This window comes from Eurypyga helias, unplaced genomic scaffold (genome assembly GCF_000690775.1).
Source record: "Eurypyga helias isolate BGI_N326 unplaced genomic scaffold, ASM69077v1 scaffold41342, whole genome shotgun sequence".
Classification (NCBI taxonomy): domain Eukaryota; kingdom Metazoa; phylum Chordata; class Aves; order Eurypygiformes; family Eurypygidae; genus Eurypyga; species Eurypyga helias.
The window spans coordinates 819-19511 of record NW_010236331.1 but is presented as its reverse complement, the minus strand read 5'-3'; the positions used below and the strand labels follow the sequence as shown (position 1 = coordinate 19511).

The 18693-nt window shown below is 41.9% G+C and overlaps 1 protein-coding gene across 1 annotated transcript; it reads right to left on the bottom strand.

Moving 5' to 3' along the window:
* Positions 1 to 1416: 1416 nt before the first annotated feature.
* On the bottom strand, positions 1417 to 17524 carry FHL2 (four and a half LIM domains 2). The gene is made up of 5 exons (XM_010147027.1): positions 17340 to 17524; positions 9396 to 9570; positions 6134 to 6303; positions 4323 to 4509; positions 1417 to 2290 (listed from the first exon to the last, which is right to left on the bottom strand). Exons 1-5 carry the CDS (start codon positions 17493 to 17495, stop codon positions 2139 to 2141), a joined length of 840 nt encoding a protein of 279 aa, XP_010145329.1. The 5' UTR covers positions 17496 to 17524; the 3' UTR covers positions 1417 to 2138.
* Positions 17525 to 18693: the final 1169 nt, after the last annotated feature.

Sequence of the window (18693 nt, the reverse complement as noted above, 5' to 3'; positions counted from 1 at the left end):
GTCTGGTAGGAGTTCTGTTTTGTGGGTGGCTGCTTGGCAGCAGTTTAGAGTCTTGGCTATATGCAGAAAATATAGAAACCGTATTTTGTTGTAGTTTCAGTTGCTAGGAGCGCGTGTGTGCTGGTTAAGGAGTGATACACAGAACTGTACCGGAATATTAGGATGCTCCTGCTATTGCATGGTAACGGTCTTGTTTTCAGGCTGGTGTGCTTTCCAGCTTTGCCGCATTTCACCTACCTTTCCCCAGAGCTGGGGCAGTTTTGCCATCTGTTGTAGTGCTTGTGGGGCAAGGTGCAAGCCGTGCTGCTCTTGCAAACCTCCACTCCTCCCTTAGCTAATAGTAACCCTTCTTCCCTCAGCAGAGTGTCGGAGCAGAGCTGCCTGGGGGATTGCCAGACCCCAGAGGAGAGAGTGAGGTGCTTGCCCTCCTTTGGGAGGTGTGGATAAAAGCGATTTTTGTGGCTATTATTTAGTACAGTCTTCACCATAGAACGAAGTCACCAAAGCATAGAATTTAGTCTTCCAGTGAGATCAGATTGGCACAGTGCGCACTCCAAACTGTCAGCCAGCCACGTTCTTCCAATGGTGTACAATAAACCGAGTCTGATCTGATGCACCTATTTAGCGTGTGGAATTAATGAGAGAGGAATGATGTGTGAGCACTTGGTACAAAAAGAGACCAACTCAAGAGTGGTGGCAGGAACTGGGAGCAAACTTGCCCTAACCAGTTACACACAGAGTAAGTACATTCCTAATTCTTCTTTCCACATCTGAAGATTCCTGTTGGAAGTGTGATATGTTACCTTCCTCCTTTTGTTGGATGCAAATTAATTCCGCCTGGAAGGTGTACCAGCATCGCACGTGGCATAACATGGCCATATTTCTTGAAGTTTGCTTTGGGAAGAGGGTTATCTTCCTTTGCGTTGTTTGCTCTTTGGTTCTATTGCCCTGCCAGCATGCTGTTGCTGACAGTTGCCTTCGTAGCAAACGTAGCAGAAATTATGCTAGAGTAAAGGGTATTGCATGTTGCAATACAGAAAACAATTAAAGCATGCTCTAGTACAGGAGTTAAACTTCTGACTTTCACGAAGATGTCTTTTGCGTTGTCTTCACCTCCTTGCTTGCTGAGAACAATAGTACTTTGGTTTTGAGTTTAGAGGCTGTGGACACAGTTTTGTCAACTGCAGTCGATTCACAGTTCAGTTTTGCTGATAATTTTCCCACCTATTTCAGTTAGAAAATTACTGTTGTATCAGCAGGGCCCATTTGAGGATTGTCTAGACTCCACGCTTTCATAATGGTTGGGTGCAAAAAGGGTTGTGTTGGTATGGCTCTTAAGTTGTTTCTTCAGACTGCAAAAGCATTTTATTTGTAAATATCTAATATATGAATACAGTTAAAGAACAATCACAATTTTGTTTTAAATGACTTTATTTTGAAAAATACAACGTGCAGTGTAATGTGACTCACTGTAATACTGACACTGTCCATCAGAACTTGTACTTCACACAATGATCAGCTAGTCATGCAATAAACCATGTACCCGTTACGAAGCACTCCCACTTCAACTGTTTTGTGTCATTATCTCTTTATGGCATGGCACAAATCCTTGTACATCGAAACACCCTCTACCTTCGCAGTCTTTCTACACACCTGACAGCACGCGCTAGTCACATAGCTCAAGAACACTGAGGCGAGACCATGGCCTTACTGAAACTGAATGGTGTTTGCCATCGCTTTCAGTGGCCTGAGGGTTTCACCCCAAATACCCATCTATGAGTATTGTGTGTGGCCATTGTAATCCTTGAACTATATCACTTGCTTGGAACTGGAGTGTTTAGTGGAAGGAAAAAGAAAAACAAAGAGAGTATGTTATGTCAGTAACACCCAAATGGTTTTACATCTCAGGCTTTGCATTAGTTTTAGTTAGCTGTGGAAGTCTTAAACACCAACACCACTAGTAGAGATTTTGCAGTTGTTTTCCCTCCAGATTTGGAGAGTTGTAAGGAAAAGGTTAAGTGATGTTAATAGTACAGCAAAGCAGAGAGTGGCAAAGCTAGTTCCGAACATCCATGTATTTCAGACTATATGTTGCAATCACGCCTTTCCTCCCCTCTCCCCACCTCTTATTTTGAGCTTTAAATATCCTTCCCACATTCAGGACAAAGGATGTCATCTCTTTCCGTGAGGAAGCCGCGACCCACTAATGAGAGAGAGCACTTCTTACAGTTGAAGCAATCATTATGCCACTGCCGTTCTTCAAAGGAGATGTACTTGGTTCCTCCGAGTCCTGTTTGAAAAACAAAGGTGGTGTTACAAAAACAGAATGGCACTGCAGCCTTCAAGTGATGCTGTTCCAGACCCCCCTCATGGATCACTACAGGGACAGAACCATAGAATGATTTGGGTTGGAAGGGACCTCTAAACCCCATCTAGTCCAACCCTCCTGCAGTGAGCAGGGACACCTTCAGCTACACCATGTTGCTTAGAGTGATCTGACCTACAGCAGTGAAAAAATGCCATCGTGACAAGTCTGTTGTGCTAATTTTGCCACCCTTATTCTGCAGCAAGTAATATTTTCATCCCCCGATGGTTCTGTTGCTTTCAGTGAAGTTCGTGAACTAGACTGTTACCACTGGTGATAAGGGCAGAAATGAACTGGCAAGGGATGGCACTGTGATATGCAGCAGAAGAAAAGAAAAGCAACTGCCCTGAACAGAAGTCTGATAGTTTTTTACAGAACATTCTACGGTGCCTGAGCAAGTTACTTTTGTTTTGTAAAAATGCATTTAGAACACTAAAAAAAGTCTGACAAGTTGTGTCATGACTTGTTTCACGGCTTTGAAGGAAGAGTACCTCGAGAAAAGAAGCAGGTTAGCAAAGCGCAGAAAGCGTTCAACAGTCTGAGGCCATGGAGGTTATCATAAGGGTTACTGAAAGTAGGGAAAAAGAGGAAAGGGACAAATGTCTTTTAGTAATAGCTACATCTTGCTTAACCTCAGAAATGCTAAGCAATTGGAATATGATGCATGGGTGTGACTAGCTGGAAATCAGTGAAAAGATTTAGTGGGCATATGTCATCTGATGAGAGTTTTTTTTGGTTTGTTTTATTTTGCCCTTAATAGCAACATTTTGAAAAAAAAACATCATAAGATAGAAAGGACTACCATGTTTAAGAGAGAAATGCCTCTCACACAAACAGAAAACAGGTACCAGTGGTGTTACACACTGACTTTTCTAGGAGCTATGCAATTGAGTGTATGTTAGTGAGGGACTGTCTCAAGGGGAGAGCAATAAAGAGAGAGAAAATGGTCCAGTTGTAACTCGTGTTCATAGTCTTGGGCTGTATGGATCATGCTGTTAAATGCAGATTACTTCTTAGAGGGGGTTATGTTTTTATGCTAAGTGTTTCATATTAAAGTCCTAAGCAGTTGCTCCTTTAAGTACTTTTGTACTGGAAAGCAGTGTCTAAAAGCCTTGTGATTTCTCAGTTGCTGTCCTGAAAAGTCAGGGAAGAAACACCCTATGCCACAACAGGAGGTATAAGCCAGTTAGACAAGTGGAGGGACTCCTGCTGTGGAGGACAGCGTTCCCTCTAATGAACGCAAGCGGGGTGGCATACAGAACACGCATATCCCACTGTGTGCATAGCTCTGGAGAAGAGAAGGCTCCGGGGAGACCTTATAGCACCTTCCAGTACCTGAAGGGGCTACAAGGAGGCTGGGGGGGACTTTTTACAAGGGCCTGTAGTGACAGGACAAGGGGTAACGGGTTTAAATTGAAAGTGGGGAGGTTTAGATGGGGGATCCGGAAGAAATTCTTCCCGGAGAGGGTGGTGAGGCACTGGAACAGGTTGCCCAGAGAAGCTGTGGATGCCCCATCCCTGGAAGTGGTCAAGGTCAGGCTGGATGAGGCTTTGAGCAACCTGGTCTGGTGGAAGGTGTCCCTGCCCATGGCAGGGGGGTTGGAACTAGATGGGCTTTAAGGTCCCTTCCAGCCCAAACTATTCTATGATTCTCTGTTATTGCACATCCACCACGTTTCCAAACCATTCTGTGATTCTCTGTTATTGCACGTCCACCACGTTCCATGAAAAGCAGGTGAAAAGGAGGAAACTTCAATTTAACGACCTCTTCCATTCCTTTTTGTTAGGCACTTGAAAGGCATCATAAGTATTTAATTTCACCCATCTTGAATTGTCTTGTTTACTGACTCTGTCAGGTTACTCGGAATGAATTATTGAACCATTTTTAATATCAGTAGCAGTTCTTTGGAAAAAAAACAAACCCAAAATTTAAAGGCCCTGGCAATGAGAGACCTACCACTGATGGGGTTTGTGCAGCCGGCACACTTTTTGGCGTAGAGGTTGCAGAAGCAGCTCAGGCAATACGCGAACTCATCCCTGGAGGTAAAGCGTTGTCCAGACAACTGCTTCTTGCATCCAGTGCAAACAAAGCACTCCTTATGCCACGGCTGCTCCCGGTAAGTGACCCCTCCTGTAGTGATGGCCTGTTTTATGGAAAGGAAGACAGAAAGAGTTTTCTTCGGGGTGGAGGGTTTGTATCTTCATTCAGCAGAGAGGAAGGGTGGTGAGGTTTTTGAGGGTGGGAGGAGGAAAAGAAGGCTTAACATCAGCAAAATCAGCTTTTTGGCAGGAGCTGACCTTGAGAAAAGTGATTTATCATAATTTTCTAATTCATACAGAGAAGCCCCACACTAAAAGTACTTTATTCTCCATATGTTGTATAATCTCACTCTCAATTGTCCTCTTTGTGGTTACAGCTAGTCTTTGTGGGGGGCTTTTCACACGCGTGTGCCAGGCTTCATCTCATCTCTGTTCCTTTGCCTGTCCCGTTCCTCATGGGGAAGGAACTACCTTTTGTGTTTCAACCTCCCTGTTAGTTTTCCTTGGCAAAGTCTGTTTTATTTCAAGTTTTAGCTGAAGTCTTTGCTTTCTGCTTCTCTGGACTTTGTTTGGGGTTTTTCTCTTATAAGAAGTTCGTTGCCTACAAAAACATCTTCCCTGATCTTAGACAAACTGAGCTTTTTTGCTCTTTTGAATGTTCCTAAAAAGGCTGTAAAACTGGTCACTTTAATTTTTCTTCCTTCACTGAAGTGAGATGCCATGGGGGATCAGGCTTGTATGTGATCATGCTGCCTAATAAGTGTATTCATCTGTGTCTGTCTCTTTCTCAGGTATTTTTTGAGCCTGTTTTTAAACACAGTTAAAATTGGACACTAGGCAGAGTTTTTAAGGTATGAAACTCCTACAAGCTTCAGAAAATTAATGGATGGATAGGAGGTAGTAAAGGTAATTTGCTATATTTTAGGTCAAAGGCTGAAATAAAAATTTAGCCTTTATCTGTTTGGTTTTCAGGCATTTCTGCAGCTTTGCTTGACTGGAAGGGCAAACGAGCCGGTAGCACACGTGGAAGTAAGTCTGGGTAGTGTGGGCACAGGTGGTGACTGGAAGTATGCAGAGGGTAAGGGCACACAAAGAGGAAACGGTGGCAGTGGGAAAGGGAATGTACTGTGGATATAGCCATTGTTTTGATTGTCTTTGCCTATGCATACATCCATAGGAAACTGGGATTTGTTAGTTCCATAAGTGATGAGACAGTTCTTTTTAGGAAAGAATTCTACAATTCTCATCAGTGTCTGTGTATAGGTTATAGGAGATCAACAAATAAGAGGTCCTTAGTCTACAGACTCCTGAGCACATTGAGTTTACTAGTGTTTATTTCAGGAACAGCATTTGCTCTGTGTAGTTTATCTCTCTGTCTTGAACTTCCTTATAATTTAAAAAATTTATCAGCTCATCTTTCTTCCAGTTGAAATGCTGGGGTATATGCTGGGTTATACTGGAATGAGATTATTCCACTGCAGAGGTATTTTTTTTGTTTTTTTTTTTAAGTGTGTTCTCTGTATGCTTTCAATACAATGGGATATTCAACCTCGAGTAAGAGAATTCTCAATGTTGTAAATGCTGTGCTTGTTGCAGGATGGGAGTTACATCATTCTTAAACTCAGTTATTCCGAACCTTTTAGCACACATAGGAAAATAACACATTCTACCTACTTGGACGTAGACTTGAATCCCTTAGGTTTTAGATAAGTAAAACTAGAGCGCTACCTTCTTGCACTGGACGCACTGCATGGCAAACTGCTTTTCATAGCAGGGTACGCAAAAATTTTGATTGTCCTTAGGGATGAAACTCTTTGTCCCAATAGGCTGTTGGCAGCGGTAGCAGATAAAGCAGGTCTCGTGCCAGCTGTTGCCCTTGTATTCCATCTTCCGAGTACCTGTAAAGAGACCAGAGCATCAACTGAACAACTTCTGGCCGAGACTGATGCCATTTGTAGCACTGGTTTGCCCAACAGCTGGCTGTCAGTCAGGAGGCAGTGCAGCTGTGACGTAGAGGCTATTTCATGTTCCCACCAGTTTTGCATGGTATTGGGTACAGTTTTAAGTTTTTGGAGTGACTGGTTCTTCTCCTCCTATAAAGAAAAACATTTACTGCTAATAATCATAGAATCATGGAATGGTTTAGGTTGGAAGGGACCTTAAAGGTCATCTAATTCCAACCCGTCTGGATATCTTCTTGTGGTATTATTAGAGTTAATAATGAATTCTAATGAACAGGAAGTTTCTGGGGAATTGGGAAGACACCAATAAAGGCTGCTGCTCGTGTTGAGTGAAGGTAAGGCCATTCCACATTAAAGTTTGACTTTGTTCATTCCAAGTCCCTTTTGCTTCTGTGTTTAGATGGCTGCAAGGCTACCTGGCTAATTCCTGGCATGCTTCTTGCCTCCCTTTCCCAGTAGAGTATTCACTGTCTGAGAAAAAGGAGGGTTTCCTATCTGCTCCTGTCCTCATGGAAGTCCACTATGCAATGGTTCACAGCTCTGAAATGCCTCTCTCAAATGTTTTTCCTTCTCTTGAAACATCCACTGAGAGGGAAGTTTTCTCTCTGTTTTCAGTTGTATTTAAAGAACGGGCGCTGTGTGAAAGGAAGAAAAATCTTTAAACAATCCTTTACTGAAAATCAGAAGGGTGGTGTACGGTAGGTAGGAGCTACCGCACCTGACTAGAACCAACTTTTAGAGTACAGGTACCGTGCTTTGCAGATTCAGTCCACTGTATGGTGTGTGGACTCTGAGCCCTTCCAGGAAATTGGAGATGCTCCATTAGGTGGAGAAATTCCTTTGCACACTGTATAACTTCCTATGTACACTTCCTTTTGATACTGGCCAGCAGGGAAAACAAGTGATGCTTCTTCAGTTCTGCCTTCCTTCTGAAGCCTGTAGCATCAAACAAGATGTCAAGTGCTTGGCAGACTGGCAGGCTAATCCCATGTTGGCTAATGATGGAGAACCATACTAACTCCTCCCCACCCTCATTACTGCAGGGTGAAGTTTCACCTTTTTCCTCTTCTCAAGTACTAATTTATCTTTGGTTACTAGTTGCATGTTTTCCTTCTTTTTCTCTTTTGATCTCATTAAATTCTGTGAGGAGGCATACTTCAGGATTTTTCTTTTTTAAAGAATTGACTTCCAGCAGTGCAGTAAGTGAGCTGTTAATTATCCTTCTGCCTGATTCTTGCATGCTTTAATATTTATGATACATTTTATTGATGGACACCTTTTAAGAATTATGCCCTCTCTGTGATGGTAACTTACTGAATCATACCAAGGAGCAACTAAATCAGTCTTTGAAGGAATGATGTCCTGTAGAAAGGATACTTTTTTTTTTTTAGTAGTCTAGAATTTTATTTTCACATTTATAGATGTTTTCACTTTGGGATTGTTTTGTCATTGAAGCTCAAAGCAGGGGAAGCCCTGTTTGTTAGCTGCTGGACTGAAGTCAGTTTAGTTGGCAGAAGGACGGAAAGATCAAGCTTGTAATTGCTTTAGTATTTAATGGGTTTGTCATGATTATGCTTTATTAAATCGGAATTGTACATTTAGTGGAGCAAAGCAAAGGGCAAATGTAGCATTAGCAGTCTCCATAAAGGGTATCCAAGCACTTGCTGGTTCTTTCACAATGAGTTATGCTTTGGTTGGTGATTGCAGTGCTCTGGTGTGGCTCTTGGGCTAACATGGTGTGCTGTGTAAGGAGAAAATACATGCTGGGTGTACTGCTCTCCGAGTGTGGTGACACCACAGCTATCTTGAGTAAGCAGCTAAAGACCAGTTGGTGGGTTCAAAGCTTCATAAAAATGGATTCCTTCTGTTTCGGATTATAAGAGAAGATGGGATTCTGTGGGTCACTGAATCCAGCCTCCATTACTATTTATCAATCCATAGCGGGCATAATAGGCAAAAAGAGATCCATTTGGTAAATAAGCTCACTGATCCTGGGGTTGAATTTGATGAGCAATCTTAAAAATACATAAGTATATATAGTTCCAGCTTTAAAACTAGCACTGGCTATTCCCAAACATGTTGGTTGTTAATGCTGTATTGGGAAAAACAGGTGCACGTGGAATAATAGGAGGAAATGCCTAAAATTAATCTTGAATGGATAGGGCCATCTGCTCTTAAATATAATTGTTGTTTGGATTTATATATTCCATTTCATCATCAAGCCCTCATTTTTACACTTTAGGTGAATAATGTTGTGGTTTTCAGCTTCTTTTGTTTAAGGTGACCAATGTAAGAACCAGCCAAGGAAAAATTTTACTGGAAAAAGTAACTAGTAATTGTTATGGAGCATGTATGTGGATTCTTCAAATTGCCTTTTAATATTTTATTCCTGGACCAATATTCCCTCCACTCTAAGCCCTCAAATCATCCCAGAATGCTGTAGTATTGACATGAGCAGATGAGGTTTTAGCAATCTATTACTATAACCTCATGTTTCATGTTGAAAATAAAATAGCTCTTTCCTGTTTCTTCATATCTTTGTGCTCGCGAAAGACCTTACAGGCACTTTGACCAATTTTTCATTTTTATGGAAGAAGCTAAATGCAGTGTAATTACATAAAAAGCTAAATGGGAATTAAGTAAGCTATTCAATTTGCAGTGGAAGCCAGTCAAGACAGAGTACAAAGTTGGGATTGGACAGAAAGATCAATTTTAGTTGTCTAGCCATCAAAGGCCTTTTAATGATAATACTGTTGAAAATTATAAATCTCATTAATAAAAAAGCTAAATGAAATAAATACTAATTTTCAAGAGTGGTCTACTGCATGTGAATAAGAGTTCTGTCCTGGTCCACTATGAAAATTACATGTTCTGGTCATGGAAATGACTTAGGATGCACCATCAGCTGTATTTTACAAAGTTCACCATGATTTAGCAGACACAGTCAAGGAAAAACATTTGTCACAAATGCTGCTGAGTTTGGGCTTGGCATTTAGCCTAATCTTAGTCCAAAAAGAGAGTGTCCTAACCTGGCATAATAGTCTTCTTGCACTCGTTACATTTGGAAGAGTATTCGTTGGAGTAGCAATCAGTGCAAAGCAGATGTTCCTCTTTTGCAGCGAAAGGTTTGTCCACCAGTGAATTCTTGCACTGGAAGCAGTGGAAGCAGGTTTCATGCCAGTGGCGGTCCTTGTAAGACAGATCCTGCAGGAATCCAAAACCAGAGAGTAAGCGGAATGAATGGTTTGCACAACTGGAAGCTCAGAGAATGCAAATACGTCTGAATCTGAACCACAGCCAGGAGCTGAGGCTAATTTGCACAGCTCAAGAAAACAACATGCCCTGAGAAAGGTGAACTTCCTTTGCTGTGACAACCAAGAACAGCTCATGACAACTATCGACCCTTTTTCAGTTCAAGGTGACCTTAACTTTTTGTAGGTGACAGAGGAACAACTAGTTTCATTTAGGTATTTCCTTTGAGAATAAACCCCTGCTTTTGAGTCAGATTAAAATTTGTTAACCATATAGGTATAATAGACTACCCCTGTCAGTTGTAGCTATTGCTGATTCCTAGGTCATTTCATAGATGTTCGCTGCTGGATGGAAGTCCTTTTCCCTTGTACGTTCTAATATTTATTCAGTTGCACAGATTTACACCAAGGTTGGAATTTGTCTGATCTCTGATCCTCTTTTTTTTTCACTTCAACTAATTTTTACTGACTCTTGTGCTTTGTTTTACACACGTTTCAAATGTGGATCAGACTGAAAGATGAGAGACCATGTTGTACCTGCCGCCAGTGATCCAGAACGCTCTGGCCAGGGGATTAGCATGGGCACCTGAGTATTTAAAATACTCTCCGCACCCCCTATCATTCTAAAAGTTGTGACCTAAAGGGATGGATCATGCCTTTTAAAATTTAAATTAAGGTGACCTAATCACGTGACACTTGAGCAGTGCCTTTGGACCTCAAACAAGGTGGACCTTAGATCGTTACAAGAAAAGGTGTCTACCCCAAAATATGCAGGCTTCGGTCTGAGGTGGGAGTGTGAGTGGCTCATGAATGTCATGAATGGGGAGTATAAAAATTCAGTAGAAATAGCTTCTCAAAAGCTATTTATTTCAAAAATAGTTTCTAGCTCAAGGTCCACTATATATTAATTATAAGCATTGGATTAGTCTGATAAACTGAAGGAAGAGAATGAGTTGTAGAATATCAGATTTTTTAAATTGTGTAAATGGAAGCATCACAAAGTGTTCAAAACATAATCTGGCCTAAACTGCTGTTATGTTCAGTCAGCAGAATCACAGGTAGCTCCAACTGCAATCTTAGCCCAGAGCAAACAAAAGATACTGTGGATTTAGGTTCACCTAAAATAACAGCGCGTTACGTCTGCAGGACCTAACAAGAAACACTGAAATAGTTCTGTCTAGCTCAGCTGATATGTGATAACTTGTTAAACTATAGTAACTTTAGTCAGAATTCGACCATGCAATTTAGAACTTTGATTTGAACTCACTGAGTAACAATTGGTACCCAGTGTGTCTTTCATCTCTGAGTCTGCACTCTGTGATCGCATATCTTAAGACTCCTACTTTACAGCTTTCAGACAGTTGTGGATTCAGCTGGTGTATTCAAAGTTTTATTATTTTCTAATTACTTTTTTTTTCTTTTTAAATGAAGTTGAATAGCCTAAATCTTATCTCAGAGGGGAATAATATTTTCAACAGGAAACTACAACATGCCAACAGAGTTTTCCAAAAGGTAAAATTTGCCTGCTGGAAAGTAGAATGACGACAGATCTGGTTCTTTTTATCTTGTAACAGGATGTATTCAACTTTTTTTTCCCAGTTTCTGTCTTTCCTCTCCTTTTGCAATAATCTACAAGCCATATTTTATCTCCAAAATCCATGTGCTGATAACTGCTTTTCTTCTGCCTTATTTTATCAATGAAATTATACCCTGGAGAAGGTATATGCCTTTTAGAAGAGGTGTAAGAAAGCAAGGATTGTGTCCATGATGAAAGGTTCGATGCTTGAATCAGTTATGATGGCAGCTTGTATAGACAGAAGCTGGGTAGCTGAAAGCAGCAGGTGTTTCATCATGGCAAAGCGATGAAGCACAACAACCCAAAGTACCCAAGATATAGACTGACTTGAATTATCTTTAGCTAACTTGGATGATTTTAACAGATATTGTCATCAAATGTAGAGGGAGTCTAAGATGCCTGGCTTTGACATGCCTGCAGCAGGGTATTAGACTGACAAAATGCATATTGCTTTCTCTCTCTGAATCTGTCACATCCGAAGCAAGGAAGTCCGAGGTACTGATGAAGCCCTTTCTGCATCATGATTTTTCTTAGGTTATTGTAATAAAGTCTCTGAAAATTAGGTTTGGTCTACTTCAGTGTGTTGTGTATCTAACTGGAGCTTTTGGCTTGGACATAAGCAAGTGGCTGTATCAATCTGGAACGGATTCTACACTGGAGAAGTTGCAGGTGCAGAATTGACTTCAAGCTTGTTTGACTGTGAGGCTGGTCCTCAAATAAGCTGGAAGAGTATTAGATTTCCTCTAGGCATGTTAGCTCTAGGTTACACCAGCTGATTGTAAACCAAATAAATCTGTTCCAGCAGACAGTACAAGTGATACTCAACTAATTCCTGTTTATTGCATGGATTTCCAGGAAGAACCAAGAAAGAAAATTACTATTCTGGGCTCAGAACTGGAGTGTATCCTTTGGAGTGTGCTGGTTTTGGCTGGGTAGAGTTAATTTTCTTACAGTAGCTGGTATGGGGCTGCGTTTTGGATTTGTGCTGAAAACAGTGTTGATAACACAGAGATGTTTTAGCTATTTCTGAGCAGTGCTTGCACACAGTCAAGGCTTTTTCTGCCTCTCATACTGTGTTCATGGACACGGTCTGTCCTGTACCTGTGTTTTGCAGCTGAAGTGCCAAGAGCTGGTGACCAGTTCCAGGTGTGCTACTAGTGAAAAGAGAAGGGGAGGAGGGCAATGCCTGTCTCTGCAGAGCTGTGATAAATCCTGCCGCAGAATTTTCAGGGAGAAATATTAAACACTTCATTCGGTTGCATTTCTTCGGAACATGGAAAATAATCCTTCCCTTATCTGGTTTCATTTGAAGATAAAAAATAACCAGATTAACAGTTGCTGAAGTGACTCTAACGTGAAGGGTTGCTTTTCTCAGCCTGAACTGAGGATCAACATCAGCTGAAAATTTTTTCATTCTTTGGGACAGCCAAATGAATGGTGAATCCTGGGACGTTTCTCAATTGGATGTGAGAGAGTGGGACAAGTGGAGGTTCTTTGGACACACTCAGATGACTGTAGAAGTATGTTGCAAGCAAAACTTAGTGCAGACCTTATTTGTATTCAAAATTTTTTAATTATCCCTTGCAAAATGGGGTTGAAACTTACAATTTGAAAAGCCATTCCATGCGTTTCAAGTGATTTTATTTTCACGTATTTTTATGATGTCATCAAGGAAAACTTTGTCAAGATAACTGTTTTCAACATTGGCAAAAATCACATTTGATAGTTCCTCCACAGTTCTGTGTAGTTTTGGTCCAGCATGGTTTATAGGGCCTCTAGGATGGGACTGCTGGTGACTTCTTTTGTTTGTTAAACTAGAAAAGCCCCAAGACCAGAGTTACGAGGTAACTGGGTTAAGCATAGACTCCTCATATCCTGCAGCTCTGTTTTCTTCTACTCTGGCGTTACAAGTCTAAGTAAACTTAAGCCATTTTGTATTACCTTTTCTCCTGAACTGGCTTTGAACAGGAACCCCACAGGAAGAAGGAGATTAGAGGGATTATTACCAGGAGGGTAGCTGTATATGTTTCCATCAATGAAGACTACATCAAGCTTTTTTGCTTGCTGCGACAGTCTTTTCAGAAGTTTGGGCAGGGGAAACGGTGCACGACAACTAAATGCTGTACAGATTCGAGCCACGCACGCCCTGTAGCAAGACACTTCAATATGATTTTTTAGATTGCCACTTCCCTATCAAAAGTATGTTTAGAAAAAGGAAAATAAAGTGATATTGTGCTGAACCCAGCCCCCTAGGGATATGAGAAGAGGTGAAGGTGTCTATCTCTCCTACCATTCCACTTCACAACACCTAGCCTGCTGTTCAGTAATGCACTGAAAAAGTGTTGCAACTCAGGGCAAGGTTTGAACATTAAAAATTTGAAAACCAAGTATTTTCTTTCTTTCCTGATGCACATTACTAGAGGCTTTATTTTTTTGTTCAGTTTGAGTGTAAAATCCACCCTTTCGATTAATTTTTGGCCTGCGTGCCGACACAGTAGCTTTATTTCACAACTCGCTTCTAATGTCATTCTCACATTTTGCGGAGAGAGTTTTCACCCCCTCCTGCCTGCTGAGGCTGACTTGTGGACTGCATTAAACACCGGATTACTGCGGATATTTCCTGTATTTGTGATGGTTTCTGTGCCACAGGGCTTGCAAGGAAACTGCTAAAAAACCCAGTCCAAGCAAAAGTCACACTTCAGCAGTTAAGCAAATGGGAATATAATAAATGGATTTCCAGAAAGAAGAGTGAAACTGCAGGCATGATGAGAATTCACCAGGGATTTGGGTGATGAAATGCCCATTCTTTTTAGGAAAAGTTAGAATTTCTGTTAGAACCTGTTGGATTATGGGTAACGTGTAATAGCTGCAAGAGAAATGACATTGTATGTTTCTGCTGCTTGCCAGTGCCTCCCACCACTCAGTCTATGACGCTTTTAATCTGTGAAAGGTTCCTAAACTTCAGCTGGAATTGTTTACAGTTAACAAAATGACCCAAGCCCAAAGGTGTCATTGAGACACATGTTGTCATTCAGGGTTAAAAAGCATTTATAATTAGTTATTGCTCAGTTACATTCAGAGTTACCGATAAATTACCATAGGCAGTTCGAATGACGCAAATTCTCTCCTATTTTGAATTCAAAGAAAGCTTGTCTTCAGGATAGTTGTCTTAGGGACTCTGTGCCGTAGCTAAAACACACGGTGAAAATCTGGCTTCAGTTTGACCCTCTCAGAGCCCAGTGCTGTTTTAGTTGGAGTATTAGCAGTGTGTGAGCAGGCTAAACTCCAGTGAGACAGTGCTGATACGCGGTGTCAGGGATGGGGAGCTGGCTGTCCTCTTGTCAACATGTTTTACTTCAGTGGAACCCTTTCAGCTCTAGGAGGGTTGCTTTTAATTGGGAGGGCTGGCAGGAGGGAAATTAAGAGCATCTCAGCTTCAGCTGGGTCCTCAGTTCAGCTCTTCTCACTGCTGAGAAACAACAGTGGCCAAGAAGGGGCTTGAAGAGGAGGGTGTGAAGTGAGAGCTACACTGGGCTTCTCAGGTTGTGACGTTGATGTGGGGGTGGTTGCACCGGCCAGATGCAGAGGCCTGAATGTGACCCTTCCTGATAACACTGTCACTCTGGTAGGTTTTGGTTCCAAATCTTACAGCTGTATAAAGGTGATGTCAGAACATCCGCATAAATATGGAGTCCCTTTGGTTCATGCAGTAAACATACTGGTTTTATTCCCAAACACAGTACATTTTATCTTTTTTTTCAGGGAAAAATGCAAATGCAAGGTTTAAAAAGATACATGTAAAAATACATCTATACCTGCATATGTAAGGCTGGACAAGGCTTTGAGCAACCTGGTCTAGTGGAAGGTGTCCCTGCCCATGGCAGGGGCGTTGGAACTGGATGGTTTTGAAGGTCCCTTCCAACCCAAACCATTCTGAGATTCTATGTATATATGTGTATATTTCTTAGGTGTTTATATACCTATGTATATATACAGTTTAATGAGGAGCAGAAGCATGATTTTGTGTCTGTGTTTCATGGCTGAATTGTGCTCAGTCACACAGTGCACAGTCTTCAGCTGAAACTTATCTTCTGGCTGAGGCATTTGTAAGGGCACTCTCAAATGTATTCTCTAGCATCTATTACTGTCATTGAAAAACTACTTTAGTTTTCCTCTCAGTGGGAACATTAATAGGATCTCTTTTTCTACCCAAGCACATTTCTTTTCAGAAAACTTGTAGGAATTTAAGTTTGCAACTTTAATCCATCGGTCAGAATTTGGTTAAAATTGGTCAACAGGTTCAAATGCTGCAGCATAAAACATGGTCTGGCACAAACAGCACTCACAGAAACAAAAAAGGATCCATTTGTTTCTGGTACGCTTTATAGCTCTTTAAGAAATATTTAGATTCTGTTATAGATGTGTTTTCCACATACAGTTCTGGTTCTTTCCATATTTAAAATACTGTTATGTTGCAGACAATTAAGGACTTATTTTTTTCTGTCTGCTATTAGAGTGTTTCTTGCTTAAAAGTACAAAAGAGCAGTATATCGGATAACACCCACGCTCCCTAAATCCATAAATCTGGGTTGAAAAGTTCAGCCTGATTAATTCCTGAATACTTTGTCCGAGATTTGTTGAAGCCGGTCCAAGTTTTTAAATTCTTGAATATCAACACATGGAAATATCTTCTCAGGGGATTAGAAAGAGACCTTAAAACAAAAGCACATTCTGGAATGGGGCAGAAATATTTTGCTTTTTCAGATCAGGCCAGCTGTATCTCTTCTCTAATCTGAATATTTATGAGCTGTAGGAAAGCTGGCAGTTTTGTACCCCTTCAGAGATTATTGCCAGTTCCCTGTCATGATGGTGAAACATTCTCACCTTTTCAAGGCTTCTGAAAGGGGTTTCCTACTGATTTGCCGATAGGGTGGGATAGATTGATTTGGAAGATATGAGACATTTATTTTTTTCCAATCTGAGTAAGCATATGTTTTTATATCTGACCTAGCAATAGAGTGGTAGTATCAGCAGGGACTAACATGTACTTCTGGAGTTATGGATCAGCAGTGTAGGAAATCAAATGTCTGACCTCCTCATACCAGGCAAGAATCCCATGGCCATGTAGTAAAAATAGCCGTCCTAGTGCAAGAGCAGCCTATCAGCCAACTTTAAACAGGTCAGTTTTGTGCAAGTAGGACGTATATTGGATAAAGTCTGTCTGTAGCAGTCCAACAGACACTTCACTGGATGGCTCAAACATCACCTGTCTTCATTCGGTCAGAGTAAAACAGGCATGAACTCCAGTTGTTTTGGTCAATTTAAAAGAAATGCAGGTGGTCAGACCTTATTTATGTCAGGTATGTGTTTCCATGTGGTGCAGCAGTGCATAGCTCAAGCAAGCAAGTCCTTTGCTCCCTTCTTTGCAATCTGTAGTTAGACTCCACTACCACAATTCTGTATTGAAAAGGTAATTATTCTGTGTTCTAACTGACTTATTACCTTGGCCAGCATTGTTTCCATGTGGTGCAGCAGTGCATAGCTCAAGCAAGCAAGTCCTTTGCTCCCTTCTTTGCAATCTGTAGTTAGACTCCACTACCACAATTCTGTATTGAAAAGGTAATTATTCTAACTGTGTTCTAACTGACTTATTACCTCGGCCAGCATTAGCCAGATTTTTATGGTCCATGAGTTGGCAACTTTTCACGAGCATGTCTGGTCTCTTGAAGACAACTGAATTGTGGTCCCTGCGAAGCCAGCAGTGGCTTACCTCCCTCTGATCCTGAGGTAGGCAAAGTTAGCTTCTGCCACCTTTCCAGAGCCCAGCTGGCCTCAAGGACAGTTGGTCTCTCCTAATGAGTTAGAGTTACTTGGTAAAGTCAGATCATCAAATCATCCTATACTTTATGGGAAGAGAGGGCTGCTCTTAGATTCCTATTAACATGCTTGTTAAAGAAAGGTTTGCCACAGAAAGTCATGAAAAGTAGATACAGGGGTCCAGAAATATACTTTCTCACCAAAAGAAGCCCCTAGGTAGCTGTTAAGCTGGAATCTTGGATCCTTCCAGGTGATAGCACCGTATTTTAGAGCTATGTATCCAGGCTACTCTGTGAGGATTTCTGTAACAAGACCTAAATCTGGCATACCTTGCAGTCAGCGCCTATAGGTTTTTTGCATTCCTCGCAGGTGTTGGAATAAAGGTTTTCGTAGCATTTCACGCAGTAGGGGCTGTCCTCCCGCAGGATGTACTTCTTACCAAACAAGGACTCTTTGCAGTAGTGGCAGTCAAAGCGTTCAGTCATGTTGGTGTCTGGAGTCCAGCTATCCTGCCACGAAGATAGAAAGAGGCACATGTCAGACAGAGCTACACCTTACCAAATTCCCTGAGAACATGGAGTGCTGGGTAAAGACAGCAGCCTGTTTTAGCCATCAATTGACCTGTCTTTGACCACAGCTAGTGTTAGAGACCAGAGAGGGGAATTTGAGTAAATCCTGAGTGTGAATCATAGGATCTTTAGATTGAAAAAGATGATCAGGTCCAACCGTTAACCCAGCACTGCCAAGGCCACCACTAAACCGCGTCCGTAAGCACCACATCCACACGTCTCAAATCCCTCCAGGGATGGTGACTCCACCACTTCCCTGGGCAGCCCTTCCAATGCCTGACAGCCCTTTCTGTGAAGAAATCTTTCCTAATATCCAATCTAAACCCCCTCTGGCACAACTTGAGGCTGTTTCCTCTTGTCCTGTCACTTGTCACTTGGGAGAAGAGACCAACCCCCACCTCTCTGCACCCTCCTTTCAGGCAGCTGTAGAGAGCAGTAAGGTCTCCCCCGAGCCTCCTCTTCTCCAGGCTAAGGAGTTTACATGGGATGCTTAAGGAGTAGAAAGTAGGCTTGACCAAAAGGTCCAAAAGCTGTCTCTGTAGGGGTCAGAAGGAGCCAAGCACACTAAGAGGATGAGCCAGCTCATCTTCGGAAGGAGGAACATCTCTCTAAGACAAGGCGAAGGTTTGCATTGCTGTCAGACTTGAGTCATGCACAGGCTATTGGGCACCACTGTTATGTGCCTCTGCTCCTTCCTTACGTTCTCACTGAGCCAGTGTCTGGCAATCATTGCCCTGCAGTGAGCCACTGACCCTTCATCTCTGCTCATGCATGGGGCTGTGGGCACTGCTAGCAGCAGGAGATGTCGGGTCAGTGATGGTAGATCTGGTTCTTTTCTGATGCGGTTAAATGAGGTATCCAACAGCTGTGGTGTACTGGGACACAAGGGAGAGCTAGCTGCCCTGGTTCAGGCAAATGTCAACCCATGATTACGGGCAGGGAAAAGCAAGTAGGAGGAACTGCAAATGATGTATCAGCTTGTCTGAATTAGGGAAAACTGCTGTTTGCTCCTCAGGTCTTGTAATGTCTCCAGCATTTTCTGGATGCACACATGAGCAACGATGACAAAAGTGCCTTTGATTACTTGCATGAAGGTTCATTATCGCCTGGGACA

What these genes read in the sequence shown, in the direction of transcription:
- FHL2 (XM_010147027.1), bottom strand. Translation starts at nt 17,495, where the DNA reads ATGACTGAACGCTTTGACTGCCACTACTGCAAAGAGTCCTTGTTTGGT. An exon ending in CTATAGGCGCTGACTGCAAG is followed by an intron (nt 9,571 to 17,339) that starts GTATGCCAGATT and finishes GGATTCCTGCAG; the next exon opens with GATCTGTCTTACAAGGACCG. An exon ending in AGTGCGTCCAGTGCAAGAAG is followed by an intron (nt 4,510 to 6,133) that starts GTAGCGCTCTAG and finishes TCCATAAAACAG; the next exon opens with GCCATCACTACAGGAGGGGT.